The 23720-nt window shown below is 36.4% G+C and overlaps 1 protein-coding gene and 1 pseudogene across 3 annotated transcripts in view; both read left to right on the plus strand.

Annotated features, from left to right (window-relative positions):
* The window catches only part of LOC132130696 (FYN-binding protein 1-like), a 43916-nt gene extending 21295 nt beyond the window's left edge, over positions 1–22621 (plus strand). Inside the window, exons 2-20 of one of the 3 annotated variants that reach the window (XM_059542488.1) lie at positions 10916–10956; positions 16236–17163; positions 18129–18258; positions 18372–18415; positions 19136–19149; positions 19229–19275; positions 19457–19559; positions 19644–19803; positions 19890–20016; positions 20244–20263; positions 20369–20438; positions 20611–20706; positions 21070–21101; positions 21196–21256; positions 21400–21499; positions 21622–21775; positions 21866–21899; positions 22009–22037; positions 22174–22621. In XM_059542488.1, coding sequence (XP_059398471.1) covers positions 10954–10956; positions 16236–17163; positions 18129–18258; positions 18372–18415; positions 19136–19149; positions 19229–19275; positions 19457–19559; positions 19644–19803; positions 19890–20016; positions 20244–20263; positions 20369–20438; positions 20611–20706; positions 21070–21101; positions 21196–21256; positions 21400–21499; positions 21622–21775; positions 21866–21899; positions 22009–22037; positions 22174–22196 — 2175 coding nt within the window. In that variant the 5' untranslated portion in view covers positions 10916–10953 and the 3' untranslated portion in view covers positions 22197–22621. Of the gene's footprint in view, positions 1–10915; positions 10957–13819; positions 13911–16235; positions 17164–18128; positions 18259–18371; positions 18416–19135; positions 19150–19228; positions 19276–19456; positions 19560–19643; positions 19804–19889; positions 20017–20243; positions 20264–20368; positions 20439–20610; positions 20707–21069; positions 21102–21195; positions 21257–21399; positions 21500–21621; positions 21776–21865; positions 21900–22008; positions 22038–22173 lie in introns of those variants that run through there. The other 2 variants (XM_059542487.1, XM_059542489.1) reach the window with 2 other exon arrangements.
* Positions 3074–6375, plus strand: LOC132130295 (uncharacterized; annotated as a pseudogene).
* Positions 22622–23720: the final 1099 nt, after the last annotated feature.

Below are 23720 nucleotides of genomic sequence, written 5' to 3' on the forward strand. Positions count from 1 at the left end.
CCATCCATAAAGAACCCTTCACTTCACTCCTGAATGAATCAGGCATTTGAACGAATCAAACGAATGAATAAATTTACCACCACCTACTGGCAGTTTAAGTTTATTATTAATGATCAATTAGCATCGCACACCTGTAGGTCATAGGTGCGTAGGAAAAAAGACTGATATAGTCAAAATATGAGAAAACAAGAAAATCCCCCATACTATCAACTTGCAAATCAATAAAAAATACTTTAATAGCAACGTTTGAAGATCATTCGATCGAAACGTTGCTATTAAAGTAGTTTTTATTGTTTTGCAAGTTGATATGTGCGGGATTTTCTTGTTTTCTGATTTTCTTGTTTTCTCATACTAATAATAATAAAATTAAGAAAATATATTATTAAAGTTATAGTTCACCCAACCAAAAATGACAATTCTGTCATAATTTACTCACATGGTCCAAAAGAGTATACTATATGTAATCAATTTTATCAAACAGAATATTTCTTACTAAACCTGCTTTTTGTAATGCCTGTTTGATGCTTTGCACAACAATGACTTTAAATTATCTTTTCAGAGTAATTTCTCCAAATCTGATGTGCAATTAATTAGATTAATTAATCACCACATCATGTAATTAATTAGATTAAATTTTTAATTGCTTACCAGCCCTAATTCAAACATATTTAAACAGGAATTTCAATACATTCTTCTGAGAAAAACTCTTTATAAAAGCATTCATAAGCACTGTCAAATAGAACATTGCAATTCCCAACATAGCATAGAAATTACAGACAAGTTCTCAACTTGTTCTCATGTACACCAACATGTTCTTACGAACAGAAAAAAACTTATAATAAACTTGAACATATGTTCAAAACATATAAATAACCATCACACACATAGTACATGGATTCTTCTAATGTGTGTGCTCAAATTAAGACAATTAATTCAATTGAAAACCTGGTCAAAAGACTGACAGACAAAGAGAGGAAGGGCAAAAGATGAACTATTTAACACTTAAATGATTACAGTTTTAATTAGTGAGAGGTCACAAGAATCCCAGCTGTGACCAGAGTAAACTCAGATTTATCATCATTTATTTTTGGGAGTACACACAAATTTAAATAATATATAAAATATTTATGTAACTGATAAGTTAACTAATATATATATATATATATATATATATATATATATATATATATATATATATATATATATATATATATATATATATATATATATATATATATATATATATATATATATATATATATATAACATATTGTTTATATATAACTTATATTTTGTTTTTTATTTATTTTTGTTAAGTTAATTGGAAAGCAGTAATATTAAACCAAAATCTCTGATCTTTGACTTTCTGGACGCAGAGATTCACATGTCCAGCAGAGGGCGGTAGTATACAAGGACAATACTTAAAACACTCACATAAAAAATAAAAGAAAAACATATAACAAATTTTGATAATGCAGACCCAGATGACTAGGTTCTTGATTTACTGCCGCAGTGTGCATTGTTCCATTACAATTCTACATCCAGTCTGTTTACAAGCTATACAAAATCCCCAAACCACACAATTTTTGACCTGATTAAGTTTTTTTGTGAGCATTGTTTTTTTGAACAATGTACAATCTTAACTGGTTAGTGAGTGGAATTCAAGGCATGGCAAATAGATTTAATAATGCTGTGACACTGTAAAATATATTTCTTATTAATACACTGAAATTAGTAATTTGCTTAAAGAAATGCATGTCCACAATTAACAGTTTAACAGCAGAGCAATAACAATGATAAACACTTGGACAGTAATAATAAATTAAAACAATTCAACAAGTAACAGTGGTTTAAACAATCTTGAAATGTACATGAACATTTTAATAATAAAAAAACAATTATAATTAAATAAACTTTTGCATTGAATACACCATTTGCATCTGTTCTATCAGCACTGGCTGGTGCTGTTTCAAGTTTCCTCTTTGTCTCTCTTATGTTCCTGTTCAACTAAATCCATCTGTGGAATGTCTGTGCACCATGACTGTAAAGCATTAACTCCAACCCAGATTGCTACGGCCACTTCTTGCAATTCATCTCACAGCTGAAAAAAAAAATTAAAGCTTTGCACTATATTCCAAATAAAAATCCAAAGCATTAATTAAAACAATGCTTTATTTATAGTCCACATTATTTATAGTTCTCTTGTATAATGCTATGCATTATAATGCTATTTATATGTTTTAATGTACATTTAAATGTTACTGTCAAAAGACTGTTTAAAAGGGACAATGTTTAACATGTTTTATTTTATGTTTGGATCACATATAATATCTTATTTTTCAGTCACCCTGAGCATAAATAACTTTGCTATCTACAGTTTCTATCTAAAAATGTTAGCTTTACACTTTCAGACTTTTCTTTCACTTCCTAGCTGATAATATCATGGGGATGGACATGCATTTCTTTAAGCAAATGACTAATTTCAGTGTATTAATAAGAAATATATTTTACAGTGTCACAGCATTATTAGATCTATTTGCTTATTTGACATGCTTTTTTAGTTTAGTAGATTTGCATGTTGGTTAGCCTCATGACAAGAAATGTGATTTTTTTTCTGGTCCTAATCATCATAGTTTTGATGTCTGTTTTGCAGATGCATTGAGATTGACAAAGACTGGGTTGCCTTAGTGAATTAATATAAAAATGTCTGTTACTTATTGACTATTGTATACTGACCTTCAGAAACTGAACTAAAACTGTCAAGATATAATCTGCAATGATATTTTCCACTAAAGCAGCAGCCAAAGTGTTAAATGTTGACAACTAAGATCAAGTCACACTGAAGTTGTGAAGGGGTTGGGTTTCATCCTGCCCTTTCATTCTTCTCCTACAGCAGCTCTTCCTCCATGCAGACACAAAGTTGTGAGACGCAAGAAGCTGCTCCGCATGCCACACAGCTCAACATTGCTTTGAAGTTTCCTGTAACGTGGTCAACACAAATGTGAACCAGAAGCTGCTATTTCTCTCTCTGCCTCCTCACTCTGTTGGTTAGTGAAAAGTGTGAAGTCTTGATATGTCTCGTCTGTGGATCTTTCTACTTCTGTTGGTGCACTGGATACACAGCCCGGTGCTTTCTTCAAAAGGAGGCAAGAAAAAACACCAAGGGAAGAATCAAAGTGGCCCTGCAACTCCCAAGGAGGACGTTGGGTCAAATGGGGCTCCCGAGAGACTTCTTGGCTGATTTTGCCGGGAAACAACACCTGTGGGTGATCACCGCACCATCACAAAGTGACAAATATCAGCGTATGATGGAGAAGCAGATCCAGGAGTCTGAAGGACTGAACTTTTGCTTGGCTGAGAGAGACACGCTCATCGTCACTGTTATTCAGAATGCCATGATGGAAGGCAAAATCCAACAGACAACCTTGCAAGGAGAAGCCACTGTGGAGGCCATGGACTCTTAAATGGTAAGCAAACTTCTCCATTTCCTTGAGCTGGAGGACCATACCTTCTCCATGCTGATTCTGAAAAAGAACATGAGGGTTAGTGATAGATTTTCTTACCCGGTTCGTGTTGAGGCCATTCTTGAGGTCTTCGATCAGCTGCATGTGCCAAAGTTGGAGAAGGTCACCAGTAAAAAGAAAGAGGTTACCAGTAAAATGCAAGATCACAAAGAAGAGGATAATGGTGAATAAACAGGGTTCCAGGAAGCGTAGGACCTTCAGCCTACAGAGGCATGTGAATTCCACATCCATCTTCCTCACACAGAAGATACGTCTAGATGAAAAGGCAACATTGAGAAACAAAGATCAAGATATTTTGAGTGGACATTCATGATTTGTATCCGTAAAATGACAGATAGCTCAGGAGACAGCATACTATCAGATAAAGAAGATTTTAAATCTGGATCTAGAGGAAACGAGAAGCTGATGCTCGATGACCAGAAGAAAACTCCAGATAGTGACAGACACCCAGAGTCGGTAACAGAAGTGAAAAAAGCTTTGGAAGCAGATAAAACACATGTGAGTGCAAAATCTATTTTTGACACCCTCAATGAGCCGTTCAAAGGAGAACAAACCGTTGACCATTCAAGCTCTAAAAAGAAAGGCAAAGGAAAGGATGGCAAGAAGAAAAATGGCAAAGGAGGGAGGAGGAAATCACAACGAGATGCAGATGATGAGGACAGGCAACACTCAAAGACTTCATGAAAAACCTCAAAGGGAGAAGAAGACTCCTTGTAAGTACTTGATTGTTAAGAAGATCCCAAGCCTATTTGCAGCTCTCCACAGAAGACTGTATCTGATTATTGTGGATTATTTTTTTATTTTTTGGCATAGGTGATTTAATCCCCAAGTGATGTCTCAAGTCACTATATTAACCACTTCAGCTGTTATTTTAATTTTTTGAGAATTAGGCATATGCAATATTGGACCCACCGGTGGGTCCCCAGAGTTGATGTGGTTAAACAGAGAGATGATAAGGAGCTACATAGCTGTGCCTTTTCTCAAAGAAAGGTCTCAGTGCTGTCCATCATGGGTTCAGAACCTAATCCTACGCTGCACATTCAACACTACCAATAAGCTAATTCAAATGTATAAACACATTTTGGCACATTTTTAAGTAAATAACTTGTGAAAATATTTATGAAGCTTATTAAAACTGGGTGTGAATACAAAGTTCCCTCTGAAGAGTCATTTGTTCATGAATTGAACCCACACTTGCTGCATTGAATGTTATTTATTCACTTACTGTAAAAGAACCAACTCAAAAGAGTCATTTGTTTGTTAACTGAACCAGACTTTTCGCTAGTTTTTGATTCACTAAAAAGATCCACTTCATAAGAGTCATTTGTTCATTAAAGGGTCATGATGCGATTTCTATTTTTCCTTTCTCTTTGGAGTGTTACAGGCTTTTGGTGCATGAAGAAGTTACAAAGACTAAAGTCTCAAATCCAAAGAGATATTCTTTATAAAAGTTACGAATCTGCCACGCCCCCCTAAAACGACTCGTTCAGACATGCTCCCACATGTCTACGTCACTAAGTGGAAATATTTGCGTAATGACGCTCAAATGTTCACGCAAAGAAAGAATACGTTGAAGCAGCCATGTCAGGGAGATGATGTGTGTATCTAGGTGGAAGTAGATGCATTTAGGAATCTTTACGACTACTTATAACAGAACAGCAATGCATTTCATGGATGACCGTTTCATGAACCTAGAGAGGAGGTAATTCTGACTTTGCTACGACAATCTGGTGCTTCTGAATCAACTACTGTAAGTATCTTTGTTATTAGTTTAAGTATTTGCTATTGACTGTTCAAATGCAGAGGTTTGGCTATTCGGGCTTGAACTGATGGTAAAACTAAGGACATTATTAACTGTCTTTACATTTATTTTGAAAGATGAAGCTCGCGATTATGGAAAAGGGCTAGGGCTACATTTCCGATGAGTGCATGCGGTGTTCGGCCAATCACAATGCACTGGGTCAGTTGGCCAATCAGAGCAGGCTGCACTTGTCAGAAGGAGGGACTTTTTGTAGAAAACGACCCATTTGAGAGAGGCGGGGCATAGAGGACCTACAATAATGTACAGTATTTGAAAAATAATGTGTTTTTTTGAACATTAAACCATGTCAACATATTCTGTTACACCAAATACACAAAATAATGATCTTTAAAAAAAGAATCATATGACCCTTTTAACTGAACCAGACGTTTCACTAGTTTTTGATTCACTAAAAAGCTCCAGTTCATAAGAGTCATTTGTTTGTTAACTGAACAAGACTTTTCGCTAGTTTTTGATTCACTAAAAAGATCCACTTCATAAGAGTAATTTGTTCGTGATTGGGTCATATTTGTTTTGCTGTGCAGTCGATATTCAGATTGTTAAAATGAAGAACAATTATTATTTATTATACTCAGCTCTAAAGCTTCTGAATTTGTGCTGCACTTATTGCGATGCAAAATTAAAATCAAAATGCACAATGCTCTTTTTGAAAGGTTCAGAGCCTCCACAAGCATCCCTGCCAGAAAAGCTCAGAAACCCTGAGTTAATCAGCGAGATCTGCAGAGAATATGGGCTGGACTCCAAAAACTTCTCAATGGTGTCGACTGAATATGACCTGAGGCCCAAAATAAGAACACTTCCTTTTCTTCTAATTCAAAATGACTTTGAAAGACTACCGAATCAAAGGCATATATCTTGTGGTTTTAGCTTAACAGGGTTTTCAATAAGCCAACAGCCCCTTCAGATTTACTGGATCACATCAACAGCTTTCCATCACGTCAGTCTGAGAAGGAAAAGAAGAGAATAGCTCCATTACCCTGCTCTAAAGCCGAAACGAACAATCAGGAGGAGAGCTCGCTCCTGAGGTAAACACCATGAGTTTCCCAATGTTTTAAACTATGATTACTTATCATTCCAATTGTTCTGAATATTATGTGTGAATTTTGTCTAAACGAAGACTTCTGATCATCTCAGCACCCACTGTAGATGACTACTTTTTCCATCAGCAGCATCAGGCACTCAGTGTGGGTACTGTATGCATCATGTTCTCTGAGCTTTCTTCAAAAACGAACAGTAATACACTCTTTATTGGAATCAATGGTTTCTTGAAGAACCTTTAACATTCGCAGAACCTTTCCATTGCAAGGAACATTCTTTATAGTGGAAAAAGTTTCTTTAGATTATTAAAATGCTTTTCACACTAAGAAAAAAAAGTTCCTTATAAAAGAACTGTCCACTAAAAAGTTATTTTAGGAACTCAGATTGGTTCTTCAGTGGCATCACTGTGAAAACCCCTTATGGGAACCTTTGTTTTTAAGAGAGCAAATTCATTAAATGTATGGTAACCAAACTAAAAATGTAATCAACACAGGTACAACACAGTACAGGTATTCGTCATTTTGCCTTGTTAAAAATTGTTGAAAAATACTGGTACTTAACATGGTTACACAGAAGAGACAGAGGACAGCTACTTGTACCCCAGATCTGAGGACTTAAAGTCATCCAAACAAAGACATTAGATGCATAAAATAAACATGGCATGCATTTGTACATTTATCATCCCCATATCATGTGATGTAAAACTTTACCTCAGAAATTCATACAGCTATCTTACCTGTTGTTGATGTTCCCTGTAAAATTTCACATTCCCTTGGTTGTACTATAATATGCTTAAATAATGTGTGCAATTCTTGTTTTTAAAAGCTGTTGACATTAAAGGCTATTTTTCTATGTGTCTTCACTGTGTTAGGGTTAGTAATGAGTTACACTATTGGTCAAAGGTCTGGAGTTTTTAAGATTTTTTCCAATAAGTTTCTTATTAACCAATGCTACATTAGTTTGATTAAAGTAATTTTTAAAAATGTTTGACAAGTAATATTTTAAAATATGATTACATTTTAAAATATTTTTAATATATATTTTAAAATGTAATTTATTCCTGTTGGAAAAGCTGGAATTTTTAACCAGCAACTTTTTTATTCATTTTTTAAAATGTTTTTAGAATTACCTTCAAATTGCATTCTAATATGCTGATTTGATGCTCATTTTTATTTTTTTTGAAAACATGTTGAAAACATTTGTGCTATTTAATTTGTTTGTGTAAACCATTATAAATTTTTTACTTTTTTATACATACTTAATTTTTTTTCAGGATTCTTTGATGAATAGAAAGAACAGCATTTACTTGAAATATAAATATTTCAAAACATTGCAATCAATGTCTTTGTCACTTTTAATGAATTTAATAATAAAATAATTACTTTTTTTAAAGACTATTTTTACTGACATCATGTTTTTGAAACTTTTGAAACATGTTTTTGAATATATATATATATTCCCTCCTGGAGGAATGACCTCCCCAACTCAATCCGGGCAGCTGAGTCCTTAGCCATCTTCAAGAATCGGCTTAAAATCCATCTCTTCCATCTTTATTTGACCCTCTAACTTTAACACTCACTATTCTAATTCTATTCTTTAAAAAAATCTACCTACCTTTCTAATCTTTTTATATTCTATTTTCTTTTCATTAATTATGCAATTGTATGTGTGTGTGTGTATGTGTAAAGACCTCTAACACTAGCTTGCTCTATTCTTTATTTTTCTATTTTTTTATTCTATAAAATTCTATAAAATATCTGTTTTCTTTATATTATATTATTTAAAATCCCATGCTATGTGTACTGTGTTAACCTAACTGAGACTTGTTATAGCACTTATATATCATTGCTCTTGTTGTTGTTTTTGATTGCTTCCACTGTCCTCATCTGTAAGTCGCATTGGATAAAAGCGTCTGCTAAATGAATAAATGTAAATATATATATATATATATATATATATATATATATACAGGTGCTGGTCATTTAATTTAATTATAATATCATCAAAAATTAGATTTATTTCACTAATTCCATTCATAAAGTGAAACTTGTATATTATATTCATTCATTACACACATACTGATATATTTGAAATGTTTATTTCTTTGAATTTTGATGTTTATAACTGACAACTAAGGAAAATCCCAAATTCAGTATCTCAGAAAATTTGATTATTGTGAAAAGGTTCAATATTGAAGACACCTGGTGTCACACTCTAATCAGCTAACTAACTCAAAACACCTGCAAAGCCTTGGTCTCTCAGTCTAGTTCTGTAGGCTACACAGTCATGGGAAAGACTGCTTGAAATTACAGTTGTCCAAAAGACGACCATTGACACCTTGCACAAGGAGGGCAAGACAAAAGTTAATTGCAAAAGAGGCTGGCTGTTCACAGAGCTCTGTGTCCAAGCACATTAATAGAGAGGTGAAGGGAAGGAAAAGATGTGGTAGAAAAAAAGTGTACAAGCAATAGGAATAACCAAACCCTGGAGAGGATTGTGAAACAAAACCCATTAAAAAAATTGGGGGAGATTCACAAAGAGTGGACTGCAGCTGGAGTCAGTGCTTCAAGAACCACTACGCACAGACGTATGCAAGACATGGGTTTCAGCTGTCGCACTCCTTGTGTCAAGCCACTCTTGAACAACAGACAGCGTCAGAAGCGTCTCCCATCAAAAAGGACTGGACTGCTGCTGAGTGGTCCACAGTTATGTTCTCTGATAAAGGTGAATTTTGCATTTCCTTTGGAAATCAGGGTCCCAGAGTCTGGAGGAAGAGAGGACAGGCACACAATCCACGTTTCTTGAGGTCCAGTGTAAAGTTTCCACAGTCAGTGATGGTATGCAGTGCCATGTCATCTGCTGGTGTTGGTCCACTGTGTTTTCAGAGGTCAAAGGTCAAGTTCAACCAGGAAGTTTTAGAGCACTTCATGCTTCCTGTTGCTGACCAACTTTATGGAGATGCAGATTTCATTTTCCAACAGGACATGGCACCTGCACACAGTGCAAAAGCTTCCAGTACCTGGTTTAAGGACCATGGTATCACTGTACTTAATTGGCCAGCAAACTCGCCTGACCTTAACTCCATAAAAAAATTTTGGGGTATTGTGTAGAATAAGATGCGATATGTAAGACCCAACAACGCAGAAGAGCTGAAGGCCACTATCAGAGCGACCTGAGCTCTCATAACACCTTAGCAGTGCCAGAGACTGATCGACTCCATGCCACGCTGCACTGCTGCAATAATTCAGGCAAAAGGAGCCCCAACTAAAGCCTGGTTCACACGGGACGATTTTAAAATTGTCGGCCGATTTTCCAAACCTGAGAGACCCCACACACGGCGATAAAAAATCACGGGTCTAACAGTTTTGCTCGTACAGTGTGTGGTGTGCAGCCACACATCAAAAAATCAAACACATCACACACGAACCGATTTGACTCCTGACCATTCCCAGGTCAGACAGGAAATCTCGCAAAATCCCTCGAGATCAAACGTGACTTCAGAGTAAACAATCATGGCGGACGAAGAGGATGCAGTGGCCATAGTTTGTGCTTTGTTTATAAACGAAAAAAAAACATAAGAAAAACAAGAAAAGGCGATGGTTAAAGAAGTGGAGACAAAGTCCTCCATCTCCGACCTCCACCGGACTTTCTGGTGCGCCATGCCGCCGGCTGTTTTGATTTTGTTTCCAGGTACTTCCTCGCCGCTTCGTCACCTCGCTTTCTGATTGGCTACACGCCACAGTCCACAGGCTGCGTGATCGTTTGTCCTCGGGGGACACCACACACGAGAAAAAATCGGGCCAAATAAATCCGACATGTTGGATATCCCCGATTTGAGATCGGAGCAGTCCCGACGTCCTTCCGAGCAGAGGAGAGCAGTCTTAACACACCACACACGGCAGGAATATTTGATCAGATTATTTTACGATAATCGGAGCATCCTTAAGATTGTCGGAAGGTGTCAATCGGGGCTAAAATCGGCCTAATTATCCTGCCGTGGGAACCAGGCTTAAGTATTGAGTGCTGAACATGCTCATACTTTTCATTTTCATACTTTTTAGTTGGCCAATATTTTAAAAAATCCTTTCTTTGTATTGGTCTTAAGTTATATTCTAATTTTCTGAGATACTGAATTTGGGATTTTCCTTAGTTGTCAGTTATAATCATCAAAATTAAAAGAAATAAACATTTGAAATATATCAGTCTGTGTGTCATGAATGAATATAATATACAAAATGTGTTATTATAACATGTCAAGCTAATTAAGAAAAATTTGAAATGCTTTAATATTTTCATATGTGTTCTTATAGTATCATGCTGAGCAGAGAAGCATATGTGAGAATAGAAAGAGCAATTGTGCAGTACGGGATAGGCAAATAGATTTGATGAGGAGAGAGATAGGGCTTCCTGTGATGACCATGCAGCGGTCTGCTAGCAAATAGGAGAAGTAGACAGGAGTGGGCAGGCATTAACAGTCACAAATAAACTGAAGCGAACGGAAACACATTCACTAGTCCAGTTTTGAGCTACCAGTCCATGTGAACATCTGGGAGAGGATATTTTACCACCATGGTGAGTGCTCTTTTTGGTTTCCTCCTTGAATTGTCACATAGTATTGACCGGTATCTAACTTTATGGCAGTTTTTAGAGATAATGGTTCAGAGAAATGTATGGTATGAAATCAGATGGTTAACTTATAAAGGTGCAGGAGTTTTTCTGTGCATACGCGGTCTTTCCTAGCACACTGTGTTAATCTTTTCCTGTTCGTCTACTTATTAACTCGTGTTACTTTTCACCTAAAATATTTCTATTGGTCATGTATGTGCTCATAATTTCCATTATCATAGGGTTTGTTTGGTGGATTGATAAATAAAAGATACACATAAAACAACATGCTATGAAACTAAATGCTGCGTTTGTTACAAAATTCACAATTCATATTTTAAAAACACTTATAGAGCATCTGGGGAACATTTAGGGGGTTTTATTATGTGTTTTTGCAAAATTAGATTGTGTAAAAGTAGATTGTGTAATGTTTGGCCAGTTTTTGCTTCACAGACACAACTCGCTTCCTCTTCATCTGAAAACACACTTAAGTTTCTCTTGAATTCTTCTACACTCTGGTTTCATTGGTTAAATGTGCCTTTCCCTTCAATGAATCGCTCTTTTAAACTATAGCTAGAATGTGTCAAAGACCGGATTAATTTTATATCTGGTTTTGCTCTTTGTGGTCACATCAAACCATTCAGATTTAGCTTCATAATACCACATTAGCAAAGTGAAACTACGGTTGGACACCTGTTTCAGATTGCATCACAGTCACAATATGGGATCTCCCAAATCACCTTCTAATGGTCATCTAAGGTTCTCCATAACCATCTGAGAAACACACACTCCATTGGCTCTTTGTTGAGCACGTGTTAACACATGCCAGGACTCATATTCAAAACACACATTACACAAATCATCTATCCAAAGAACGGAACTATGGACTTATTGTGAGGCTGCTTTGCATGTCGGGAGCCTTGAACAGTACAACGGTTGTTGGTAGTAACGGCCATAAATAAATACATAAAAATGGATTCTGTATTTATCTCGGTAGATAGTAGAACTCATTTTTGAATGCATAAAAAACTGAAAGCTGGACTAACATGAGAAGACATTCTCTCTGATTACTATATAACATTTAGGTTATTTGTTTCAGACATACTATAGCAGATTGATATCTATTTTGGTATCGGAATAAATAGGGAAAAAAAACTAAACGATTCAATACAATGTACTTTAACAACATTTAATTTGACAATTAATTGAATTCCATTTACCTCTGAATCTGGACCTTCATTTTATCTGAGCTCAGCTGATTTTTCCATGACAGCCGTTTGATGTCAGTGCACTAAACCTGAGGCCATGTCTGAGATCACACAGACATGCTCTTTGTGTGATCTCACTGCATTAGATAACAAATGATCAATCCAAGTGGCATCTGCAAACAAATGACGTCAATGAAGGTTTCGGTGCAAATTCACACAAGCAGAGTAAGTACAGGTGTAGTTCATCATATCAACTATGGACAGGGTCAACTAATGTTTGCAACAGTCACGGTCACATTATAACTTAACCATTCAAAATAACTTCAGATCCAGCAACTGAGTCTGAAATTAACTGAAAAGTGATTGATTTTGGGCCTATCTTCTCCCCAGCATGGGACACTGGGGTTAATCATGATTCTTAATAATGATTATTTTCTTGAAACAGTTTTGTTTCCTATTTTTGTTATCAGTAATGTACACTAGGAAATGTTTTTGTTTCATTTTTAGTTGCTTAGTTAATGTTTATTGCATTACATTAGTGTCATGTAAATTAGCCATGTTTGTGGCCCTGTGCATAAGAGTACTGGCCATGACAGGCAACTTACGATGAAATCTGATTCGTTGTGGTTTTCCATTTTAGCACCTGCACTATGGTGTTTGTCTAAATCAGATTTTGATAGTTAAGTAGATTTGCAATATAAGCACTGTATGACTTAATGAAATAAAGTATATAGTTATATGTTGTAAAATACAAAGGCATCTTGTATTACAGGTATTTTTTTTTTTTATAAAGAATTTCTGGCAACCACAGCATTTTTTTTTTACAGGATATTTTATACAGGTATGCAAATGCATACATTTATACATATGAAAAAAGGTGTCGCCTTTACTGTATCTATATACTAAAGTGCTATATGTGGTTTAAAATGACTTAACTTGCAAAAAATGTCTACAGTGCTGTTGTTTGTCAAGAGCATAGTGATATTGTAACTGGTTGATCAATGTTAGTTCCTGTGTCTAACAGTTTCTCTTTTTGCTCAGTGAGTCAACAGCACAGTGTGTACCTTTGGGTCAGGCCAGTCATATTAGACACTAGTCCAGAGTTTATCAGCTCTTCCTTGTGAGAGGTCTGCCCTGATTCAAACGCTTGTTACCAAGGGTGCGTCACACACGTCACCCAGAGTCTCACATGAATGGCTTGTTATCGCTAGACATGTTAACACTGGTCCAGAGGTTCGTGTTTCGGTGATAACAAAGACGTAGCTCTGAGGTATCGGGGTAAAAAAGCTTGGTTACACATCAGGAACATACAGCAGACACATAAATGACTCTCTTTTTTTTCAGAAAGAGATTTGCATCCAATTGCGTGAAATTTGAATGAAGTCCCAATTGACAAACCAGCCTTAATAGCTATTTTGTGGTTATAAAAGAAAATTTCATTTCACTGCATCCTGCATTTCATTGTGCTATTTATACATCTCTCACAAATTATATACAGTCTACAGTGTTAGAAAAAAGTATTTACTATACATTCTTTTGTAAATATGAGAACTACAGTAGTGTAGTGTAGTGACTTCCTGCTAGTTTGGTAAGATAAATGCTCTTAGTTCCTGTGTGATCACAAACAGTTCTCATGTTCAGTGCAGTTGACTACTGAGAGCTGTGATGGAGAAATCAAGCATGCTAAGTTGTAGTGAAGACCCAGAATCAGAGGTAAAAGATATTTTATTAATATCTTTAAAATGCAATGTGACTTGAATGTCAAATATCTCTGCTGTTTACATGTTTTATTTCGAATTGTTAGACAGAGAGTTCAGGTGGCTTATTTAAAGTAATTAGCATAAATCTGACAGTTGAATTGACAGTTCAATACAACAAAAGGCAGATATTTGACATTACACTTGACACAACCTTAACCCCTAATTAAAAAATCTAAATAGAATAAACATTCAATACCACAGACATGTACACTTAAGTTTTAGTATTTCATACTGCTTTGATGTCAAGTTTGTAGTATTTATTCCTAGTATTATTCATACTGTATATATATATATATATATATATATATATATATATATATATATATATACATTTCAATATTTTTTTAATGTGGAAAGATTATGTTGTATAGTTTTTTTTTTTTAGTTTGTAAATAATTTGCTTTAAATTGCCATGTATCCACGTATCTGCATGCAAAATGAACTCTTACCGTAAGCCTTCATCGTAGTCGTGCGGTCTGTCTTGGTTATGAGCTGTCGAGGCCTATGGGAAGGAAAACTGTGAAAGAGATTTACCAAACAGCATTACCCAACCGAACCATGCAACTGCAACTGAGGGACACAAAAACCACGAAAACTGCATGACCAAATATAGTCCCCAGCGTTGGCCCCTAACGCTCATGGTGGGGTACCTTCATATTGGTTTTGCTCTCAAAACAATACTTTTTTTATGGTGCCATGGTGATTGTTTTTGAACCCAATGGAATAAACTGAAAATGCTGAATGTAATGTAAATCATTACATAAAATAAAATGCATACAATTAAGTATACTAGTAGTCACACACAAATAAAAGCTAAGACAGAATAGCCGTGTTTCCACTGTCGAGCTTAAACCGGGCGTGCTAGTGCGTGCCAGGGCCAGTCGCGTTTCCACTGTCACTTCCGAGGCTTGATCGTGCCTCGCCGGGGCTTCCTCGGGGCCAACGGCCAGGGTTTTCTGGCCCGACGAAAATCTTGGGCCAAAGCTGGGTCTAGAGGAGTGGTTATGAACAAAGGCGGAGTTTCTCCGCGTCTGGAGAGTGTCAACGCCGCGGATCATTACAGAAAGATAACAGATTTAACACCAGTTTTAAAGACTTTTTAAAATAAGTCGAGTTCAAAAATCACTCTTACTCAGCAGCGAGCGTTTGAAATAACTTGATCCAATGTGGATTATGATCACCATACAAGGCAGAAATATTTAAAAGCGATGTAAAAGACTATGCAGGATAAAGATTAACATTACCATAGTAAACATGGTAAATGCAACCACTTGGAGAAATCAGACATCATCTTCTTATTCTCTATCACAATTGTGTTTTTATTCAGTAACATATTTTATCTGTCATAAGTCTCGTCTCAAGAGTTTAGCTCCGCATAGAATATGTCATCAAAATAAAATAATGATTTTTTTATAAAAATAGAGAGTCAGTGCTGCGGATCATAACAAAAAGCAGCTATAACACCAGCATTAAAAACTTTTTTTAATAAGTTGAGCTCAAAACTCACTTTCAGTCGGCAGCGTGTGTTTGAAATAATTTGATCCGATATGGATTATAATCATACAAGGCAGAAATATTTATAACATTACCACAGTAAACATAGTAAATATGACCGCTTGTAGAGCGTCAGCTTCTTTTTCTCTATCACAATCATGTTTTCATTTAGTAACTTATATTATCTGTCATAAGTCACGTTTCGAGAGTTTAGCTCTCCTAAAAAATATAATAATGTTTTTTTTTTTTTTGGGAGCTTTTATAAAAATAGAGAGATTTTCATTCATTCTAAATGTGACGTATAGGCTACTGTGGCTACAAATAAACAGAAACGGACTCGACTGAATAAGCAGGCTATTTTTATAAGCATTTAAAATAAATAAATAAAATAGAAATACATTTATTTCTGTGTGATTTAATTTTGAGTCCTAATAAATTAATTCATTATGATCAATGTATCACTTATTCTATAGTAAAACATTGATGCTTTTGAATATGAATATTTAAAAAAGCATACAAACACACGGCCACTTTTATCATGTTCGTTTTGTGATCGCGCTAGTTCCAGGGACTTATTTCTTAGTTTTCTGATAACTTCTCTTTGTTGCTGAAATGATGGGGTTTCGTGACGTTGTTCTGGCTATTCTGGCCTCGTTTTAAGCCTTGGCTCGCACTGGCCCGACAGTGGAAATGCGGCTAATGATGAGTATTCAAATACAGATGTAAACACTCTGCCCAGGTTTGTCTTCATTCCTCAAATTTTGACTTCAATCTTTGCTTTTAGGACAACAAGTCTGACGTAAAAGCTATCATGGCACGTTTCCAAGCAGGAAATGTATCTATGGAAGGGAGTCCAGGTGTTCGTCCAAAACCACCTGTCCAGCCCACCTTGTCTTCAGGCCCGGCGGTGCCTGCTAAGAAGCCTGTTCTTGAAACTAGCCTATCCAGTGGAGTTACTACTACCTCAACTGCCCCTAAACCTAAGAACATAGTCAACACAGCTAGAAGCGCTCCAGACATTCACGATCCTCCAAAGATAAAGGCTTTTGGGACTAGGTTTGAAAACACACAAGAGAACAACAAAGTCAACTTTAAAGTTCCTGTTAAACCCAAACCACCAGACTCGTCCCAGGACCATGAGACTCCAAAGGTCCCATTCCCAAAGCCACCACTACAGAAGCCTCCTTCGAGCATCATGGCGAATGATTTAAAGGTAACAAGCCCAAAGCCAATGGCTCCTACGACAAAACCATCCTGGGTCAAAGACACCCCGAAAGCTGAAGACAACAGCACTAACCCTACTCCCACTCCTCCAAAAATGCCTTTGGCACCCAAACCAAAAAGCACCATGGGTATCTTACGCCAGCAGCCAGAGGAAAGCAGCAACATGGAGTCTGCTGCAAAACCTTCCTCAATGTCTAATGTGAAACCATCAAGTTTCCGTGTTAAAAATAGCTTTAACAAACCTGAGGAAGGAGCTAAAGTACCAAGTGCTAATGAGTCAGTCTCAAAGCCCGTAACGCCTAATAAACCCAACTTCCCAAGAAAATCATCTGGACCTCCTGTACAGACGGCCAACGATGATCCTTCGGCACCCAAGAAGAAACCTCTACCCAATACCTATGCTCTGGGCAGCGCTCCTGCCAAACCCAACAGACCGCCCAAAGTCAACCTTGAGAAGTTCAAGAAGGGCTTAGAGGTTGCAACAGACAGTGAGTATTGACTTTCTAACTCAAAACGCGCAAACTTTCTGTATGGCAGAATCTGAGGGAACAAAACAATAGGTAGTAAGCACTTGATCAGCCATATCAAAGCCACAAAGACTTTGTGAGCCACTGCTCAAATGCAAGCAGTAGACTTCGGGCCAAAGTGGTTTCCGTGGTTTTACATGTGACTTCTCTGTGTTCCTCTGAGACTGTTTGCAACCATGCACAAAATAATAAGCACCATAAAGCCATAAAGATGAGAAACTGTGCAAAAATGCATATCTTAGTAAGTAATTATGTCCAAAAGAGGAACATCACATGACTTTATTAAAAGTTTAGACACTGTTGATGACGATATATGTGCTTTGACACAGTGTAACATACTTGTCTTTGATATTTATTGTGTATCTTTGTTAACACACAATATACTATTACAGCATATGAATCGGAATCAGGTGCACCATCGCGAAACAAACATTCAGGTGCATCTGGTATAAAATAGCAATAACAACATATTGGAAATTTTAAGATTTCCTGCTTGCGCTGAGCTAACTTCCTCATTTTGAGTTTCTCTTTTCACTTGAGAGCTGAAGTAAGTGAAAAAAGAGGGAAGCTCATTTAAACTGGGAACAGTGTTAGAGATAGCTTTCATTTTTAACCTTTGAAAATGGTAAGATCATGTATAGGACCAGGTTTTGCCCTTAGCACCATGTGAAAAGATCTAATGATTTAACTATGGTTTAAAAATGTTTCTTTTTCTTTTGAAAAACATTTCAACTTTTGTTCACCCCAAAATAACTGTGGAACACCAAAGTAGATATTCTGAAGATTGTTTTTGTCCATACAATGTTCTTATGAGTTCATTAAGACTAAAAAATGACATACAGGTATGAAAAGACACGAGGGTGAGTAAATTATGACAGAAATGACTGTTTAGGTGAACTGGTCATGACTAAACTATCTTCTTGCAGGTCCTGGACAAAAGAATGTAACTCCCCCTCCCCCGCCCCCACCTGCCTCTCACCCCAGCAGTCAGCCACCTCCACCACTGCCCTCTCAATCCTTACGGCCCAACCTGCCCCCACGACATCCAGGACCCATGTGAGTAACACAGAAACACTTCGCTTACCACTGTGACCAAATGATTCAGGTTATGATCATTTCTTTAATATCCGAATTTCTGTGAAAATTCAAAACTTTATATCTGTCTGCAGAATTCAAGATGAAAATTATGACGATGTGGATAGCTTGAGAGCGGGTAAGACCTACCCTTACATTATTGAATGGGAGTAATTTTAAACCCAACACTTGATAATTATTTAAGTTAAGAAGAAGCCTCTTATACTCACCAGGGTTGCATTTAAATGCTAAAAACAGTGAAAGTTTTAATAATTTAAATAATTGCTTTCTATTAATACTTTTCAAAACGTAATTTATTCCTGTGATGCAAAGCTGAATTTTCTGCAGCCAATACTTCAGTGTCCCACAATCCTTCAGAAATCATTCTAATGTAATGATTTGCTGCTCAAGAAACACTTTTGAAAACAGTTGTACTGATTAGTAATTTTGTAAAAAAAAAAAAAAAAAAAAAAAAAAAAAAAGCTACTTTTTTCCAATATGTTTTAATAAACAAATTTCAAAACAGAATCTATTGAATAGTGAACATCTGTAACATTATAAATGTATTTACTCTGACATTTGATCAATTTAATGCATCCTTGCTGAATAAAAGTAAGTATATATGCAGGTTCAGCTTAAATATCTTATAAGCTTAAGTAACAAATTTATAATCACATCTTTAAAAAAAATATTCTCACATATATACACACACATATATATATTTTTAGAAAAAAAAATAAGATATATATATATAATGTAATTTAATTTCCAAATTAAAAAATGATAAGAACACAATAGTTTATGAAATCCAATTCGAACTCATTTTACTAACTTTGTTTCTCACATTTTATCATTACAGGCCAAATAAATGAGGTAAGAAACTTAGTGGAGGCATACAGAAACTCTTTCGGAAAGTTTGTGTTGCACTGTCTCATGTCTCACTCTCTTCTAGGGAAGTGGAAGTGATGGTGAGATATATGAGGATCTTGATGAAAGTAGGTAAGATTTGAAGTTCTATTAATGCTGGCGCTGGCGGTGAGATATGGCGGTCACCTCACCCACCTGGAACAGAGTGATACAAACAGTTTTTGGTGCCAATAATCAAATGATTATTTTCATGTTCTGCAGTTTTTTCTTGTGTTTTTGGTTAATAAATGGTTTATGGTCTGCTTTACCACAGATCTGCTGCAGAGCAAAGTCCGCCTCAGAAAAAGCAAGACAAAGAGCTTAAAAGTCAGAAAGAGCGTGAGAAAAAAGAGAAAGATGCAATTAAGAAGTTTAAAGTACGATAACTTCAGATAACCTACAACCAGTTATCAAGGTTTACTTACTGGATCATGGTGATTATATGTTTGTTCTTTCCTCAGATATCAATGCCCCTGCAGGTTATGCATCAGGTAAAAGCTAAAGCTGACTGCAAGGGTGGGAAATATGACCTCTCCATAAAAAAGGGCGAGTCAATTGATATCATTCGAATCACTGACAACCCAGAGGGTAAATGGTTGGCCCGAGGTCAAGATGGATCATGTAAGAGAGAAAAAAGTTTAATAAGAAGTTTGATGTGACCTCACTCTTCCCCTGAGAAAGGTTGTAGTCATTTCTCTATATTTCAGTTGGCTATGTTAAAACGGAAATGGTTGAGATCGACTTCAGCGGCTTGAAGAATAAAGGCCTGTCTCTTCCTCATAACTTCGAGAGTGAGGAGGTGTACGATGACGTAGAATCTATGGAGGATCATGGGTAAGAGCCTGTATCACTTCCAAACAAAAGTCTGCAGAATTGATTCTGCAGAATTCCAAAGATTTCCTCTAATAACTAATAATGTGAAAAGGCCGATTTGATCTTTAAGCACTTTTCTAGTCTCTAGTCAAGTCAAAAAATAGCCAAGAAAGTTACATTAGAAGTTACACAGCAAATACTGCTGCTCGCATTTAAGTGAGAATTCATATTTTTCCTTAATCTTTCAGGAAAATGAATGGGCAGCGGGGTAAGTTTTAATAAAACTAATCCTTTTTTCAACTAATTGACTGTAAGGTTTAAGTTTAATTTTGAGAGGCGATACTTGAACAAGTCTGCCCTCTGCTGTTGATAGTTGTTTTACCTCCACCGCCAGATGATGATGTGTATGATGATATACCCGAACCCAATCTTAATCCAATCAGGTAAGAACAAATAATATAATATAATATAATATAATATAATATAATATAATATAATATGTTTGAAAACTATATGCAGTATTCTGTATGTGTGTGCCTGTATTTCTGGGTTTGTTGATTGGCCACTTGTATTATGGATCTGTCTCACCCAAACCACGTTCCTCTGAATCCATAGCACTGGAGATCCCAGGTCTCTCTTAAAACAGCTCAACTTCTTGGACATTCTCAAAAGTTCGGTTGAAAGGAGAAAAAGCCAAGTCCACTATAATGAGTAAATTTTACATTAGTAAGATGGAATCAGACAATGTTACTTTTCGATTTCCAATCACATTGTTTTACAACTGCATCCATTTGTTCTAACAAAGAAAATTGACTAATTGTTCGTTTCACAAACAATCCGATCTGTGTTGAAAATGTCAAATAACTCCTTGAAGGAAATTCTTCTGAGCCTCCTGATATGAATGTTTTTCGAATCTTTTCTAACTATAACATTACTAGATCTGAATGATTCTGTTTCCTTTCCCCAAGACTTCCACCTCCCTTGATTTTGCCTTCTTAACTAAATTAAATCAGTTGAGTTTCTTTTGCTCATAAAATTATTGAATATTTATACACTTTTAACAATCTGTTTCAGCATTCCTCCCCCTCCACAATTTACACCTGAAGGTAATAACGGTGAAAAACATTTTTTATTAATTTATCACGCCTTCAAAATAACCCACTGTGAATTCTTTTGTCTTCGAATGTCTTTACAACACAGACGTTTCCCAAGACATATATGATGATGTGGATTCATTCCCTCCTGCTACATCATCTAGCAGGTAAACAGATGCTACCTTAGTTCTGCTTTTCCATTAATGTTGTAAGACAAGATGATGCAATATAAAGATTTAAACTCTTGAAATATACTATTAGCACATTTAAATCAGCCTGTCTTGATGATAATGATATTTCATTATCGCAGCCTTCCTCAATTAAAATCTAAGGCGATCAAAGTGCATGAGGACCCAAAAAAGCAAAAGAAGTTTGAGAAAGAAGAAAAGGAATTTAGAAAGAAGTTTAAGGTGTGTATGAAATTATTGAATGACATTATGGTCAATTAAAACATAATGCTGAGTGACCTGTAAACATAGAGTGCTTTCTTGGTTGAATTTATAAGCAAACAATTTGGCATTTATTCTACCAGTACGATGGTGAGATTCAGGTGCTTCATCAAGCAACAATTGCCACCAGTAAGAAGGGAAGTGGGAAAGACCTTACTGTACAAGCTGGGGAGACTGTGGATGTCATCAACAAATCTGACCCTGACAAATTCATCTGCAGGAACAAGGAGGGCAAATGTAAGTGGCATTATTTGTGACTCCAAATGAGACTTGATCTCCACCAGGACAAGTATTAGTAATGATGACATTGTAAAATGCACTTTTCAGTTGGATATGTCTCAGCCAGCAACATCCAAACAGAGTAAGTTACTCTGAATTTATTATTATTATTATTATTATTATTAATATTGTAAACTGCTTTGTCAATGTGTCAATATGCTAAACTAAATTTTTACATTTTGTTTACATAGTGATGAGGTCTATGATGACATTGGAGATGGTACGTAAAAAATTCATTAACATGAACAATGTATGAAAATTTAAAATGTTAATTCTCCTACTAGATGGGATCTAATTTAAGATTGGTAGAATGATGGCAATATTAATTTTTTTTTTTTTTTTAATTGTCTTTACAGACTGTATCTATGACAATGATTGAAGACCTCACACCTTCGTCATCTCATCTTCTGGTGCAGCTTATTTCTGGCCCAGTTTGTCTTCTTGTTTGCAGATGTTGAGTGTATTTATTGTATAGACACATGTAGTATTAGGTTTAAATAAACAGCCTAGTACCATCATGAAATCATAGTTACCTTGTCTCAGTAGAAATAAATGGCATCTTGTCCAAATTGGCCTCCAAATACAGTTTTCCAAGGACTTTCACTTTCTGTTTCCTGTCATGCATTTGAGAAAACAAGCTGAAACTAATTTCTTAAGACACTTTTTTTGTTCCTGAGTGAAAGGCAGTATTTTGTAACAGGTCTTAATTGTCTCATTTACTTATTGTGTTTTTGTAAATATTACACTGCAAAAGACTGTTTTCATCACTTACCAATAATAAATGTAAACATTTGCATCACTTTCTAAATTCAGCATGCTAATTATGTTGACTGAGCAATGTTTATATCTAGGTTCACTTGATTTACATAGATTTTCGTAATTAAAAAAGGAGACATTTGGCAGAGCCAAATCTTAGCCAAACAGGCAGTAGAGATAGTACACAAGATCCAGAGGGCATGGTTGAATCCACATCTAGGGGGTGGAGATGGGTTGGTTTAGGGATCAGGGGGTGGATACGAGTAAGTTTAGGTATATGTAAGGTGGGAGGAGTTGGATCTGAAGCCAACCTAGCCCCCTAGATCTTGTGTTCTGCAGTGAAGATCATCTCGGCTATACGCATAATACTGAATTTACGACCGCTAAACATGATTACATAAATATGATTACAGTGAAGCAGATCCTTGCGCAGTAGTCCCAATGCTGCACATGATAACGGAAGCTAGAGCCCCTTTGACGAGGTGCCTATGCACTTTGAAGTGGAAAGTGTTTGTGAACTGGTGTGTCAGCAGACATGAGGACCCGTCAAGTTGCGATATCCCAACTATTTTGACATTCCTACAGGAATTACTATATGCGTGCAGCTCTCCCTCAAGGCTAAAAGTCTATGTGGCCGCAATCAATAACTCATGACATGTTTGAGGGTCACTCAGTGGGTAAACACCCGCCTCCACCCCACCCCCCCCCCCCCCCCCCAACTGACTTATCTTTAGTGCTTGGTGCCCCCGTTCAAAACCAACTCAAATCGAGCGACTTGCTATGACACTACTGCTTGTGTTAGCATGTAGGAAGCAAGTTGGTGATCTGCATGCCCTCTCAGTCAGCAGTGCTTGTATGCAGTTTGACACAGATGATTGCATGTTCAGACTCACGCCCAGACATGGCTATACACCTGAAGTGCTCTCAATGCTGTTCAGAGCCCAGGTTATTAGGATACAGGCATTCTGCCCTCCCGAACCAGCCTTTAATTCAGTGTCACAGAGTTGCACCCTGTTCCCTGTGTGTGCGCTGCATGCAGAGCAGTTTTTTGTCTTTTTCACAAGTGCTAAGAAAGGCAGCCCACTGCCAAAGCAGAGGCTGTCACATTGAATTGAAGAAGCTGTTCGCCTATAGCTTTTGCTTCCAG

Source organism: Carassius carassius, chromosome 47, assembly GCF_963082965.1.
Source record: "Carassius carassius chromosome 47, fCarCar2.1, whole genome shotgun sequence".
NCBI classification, from domain to species: domain Eukaryota; kingdom Metazoa; phylum Chordata; class Actinopteri; order Cypriniformes; family Cyprinidae; genus Carassius; species Carassius carassius.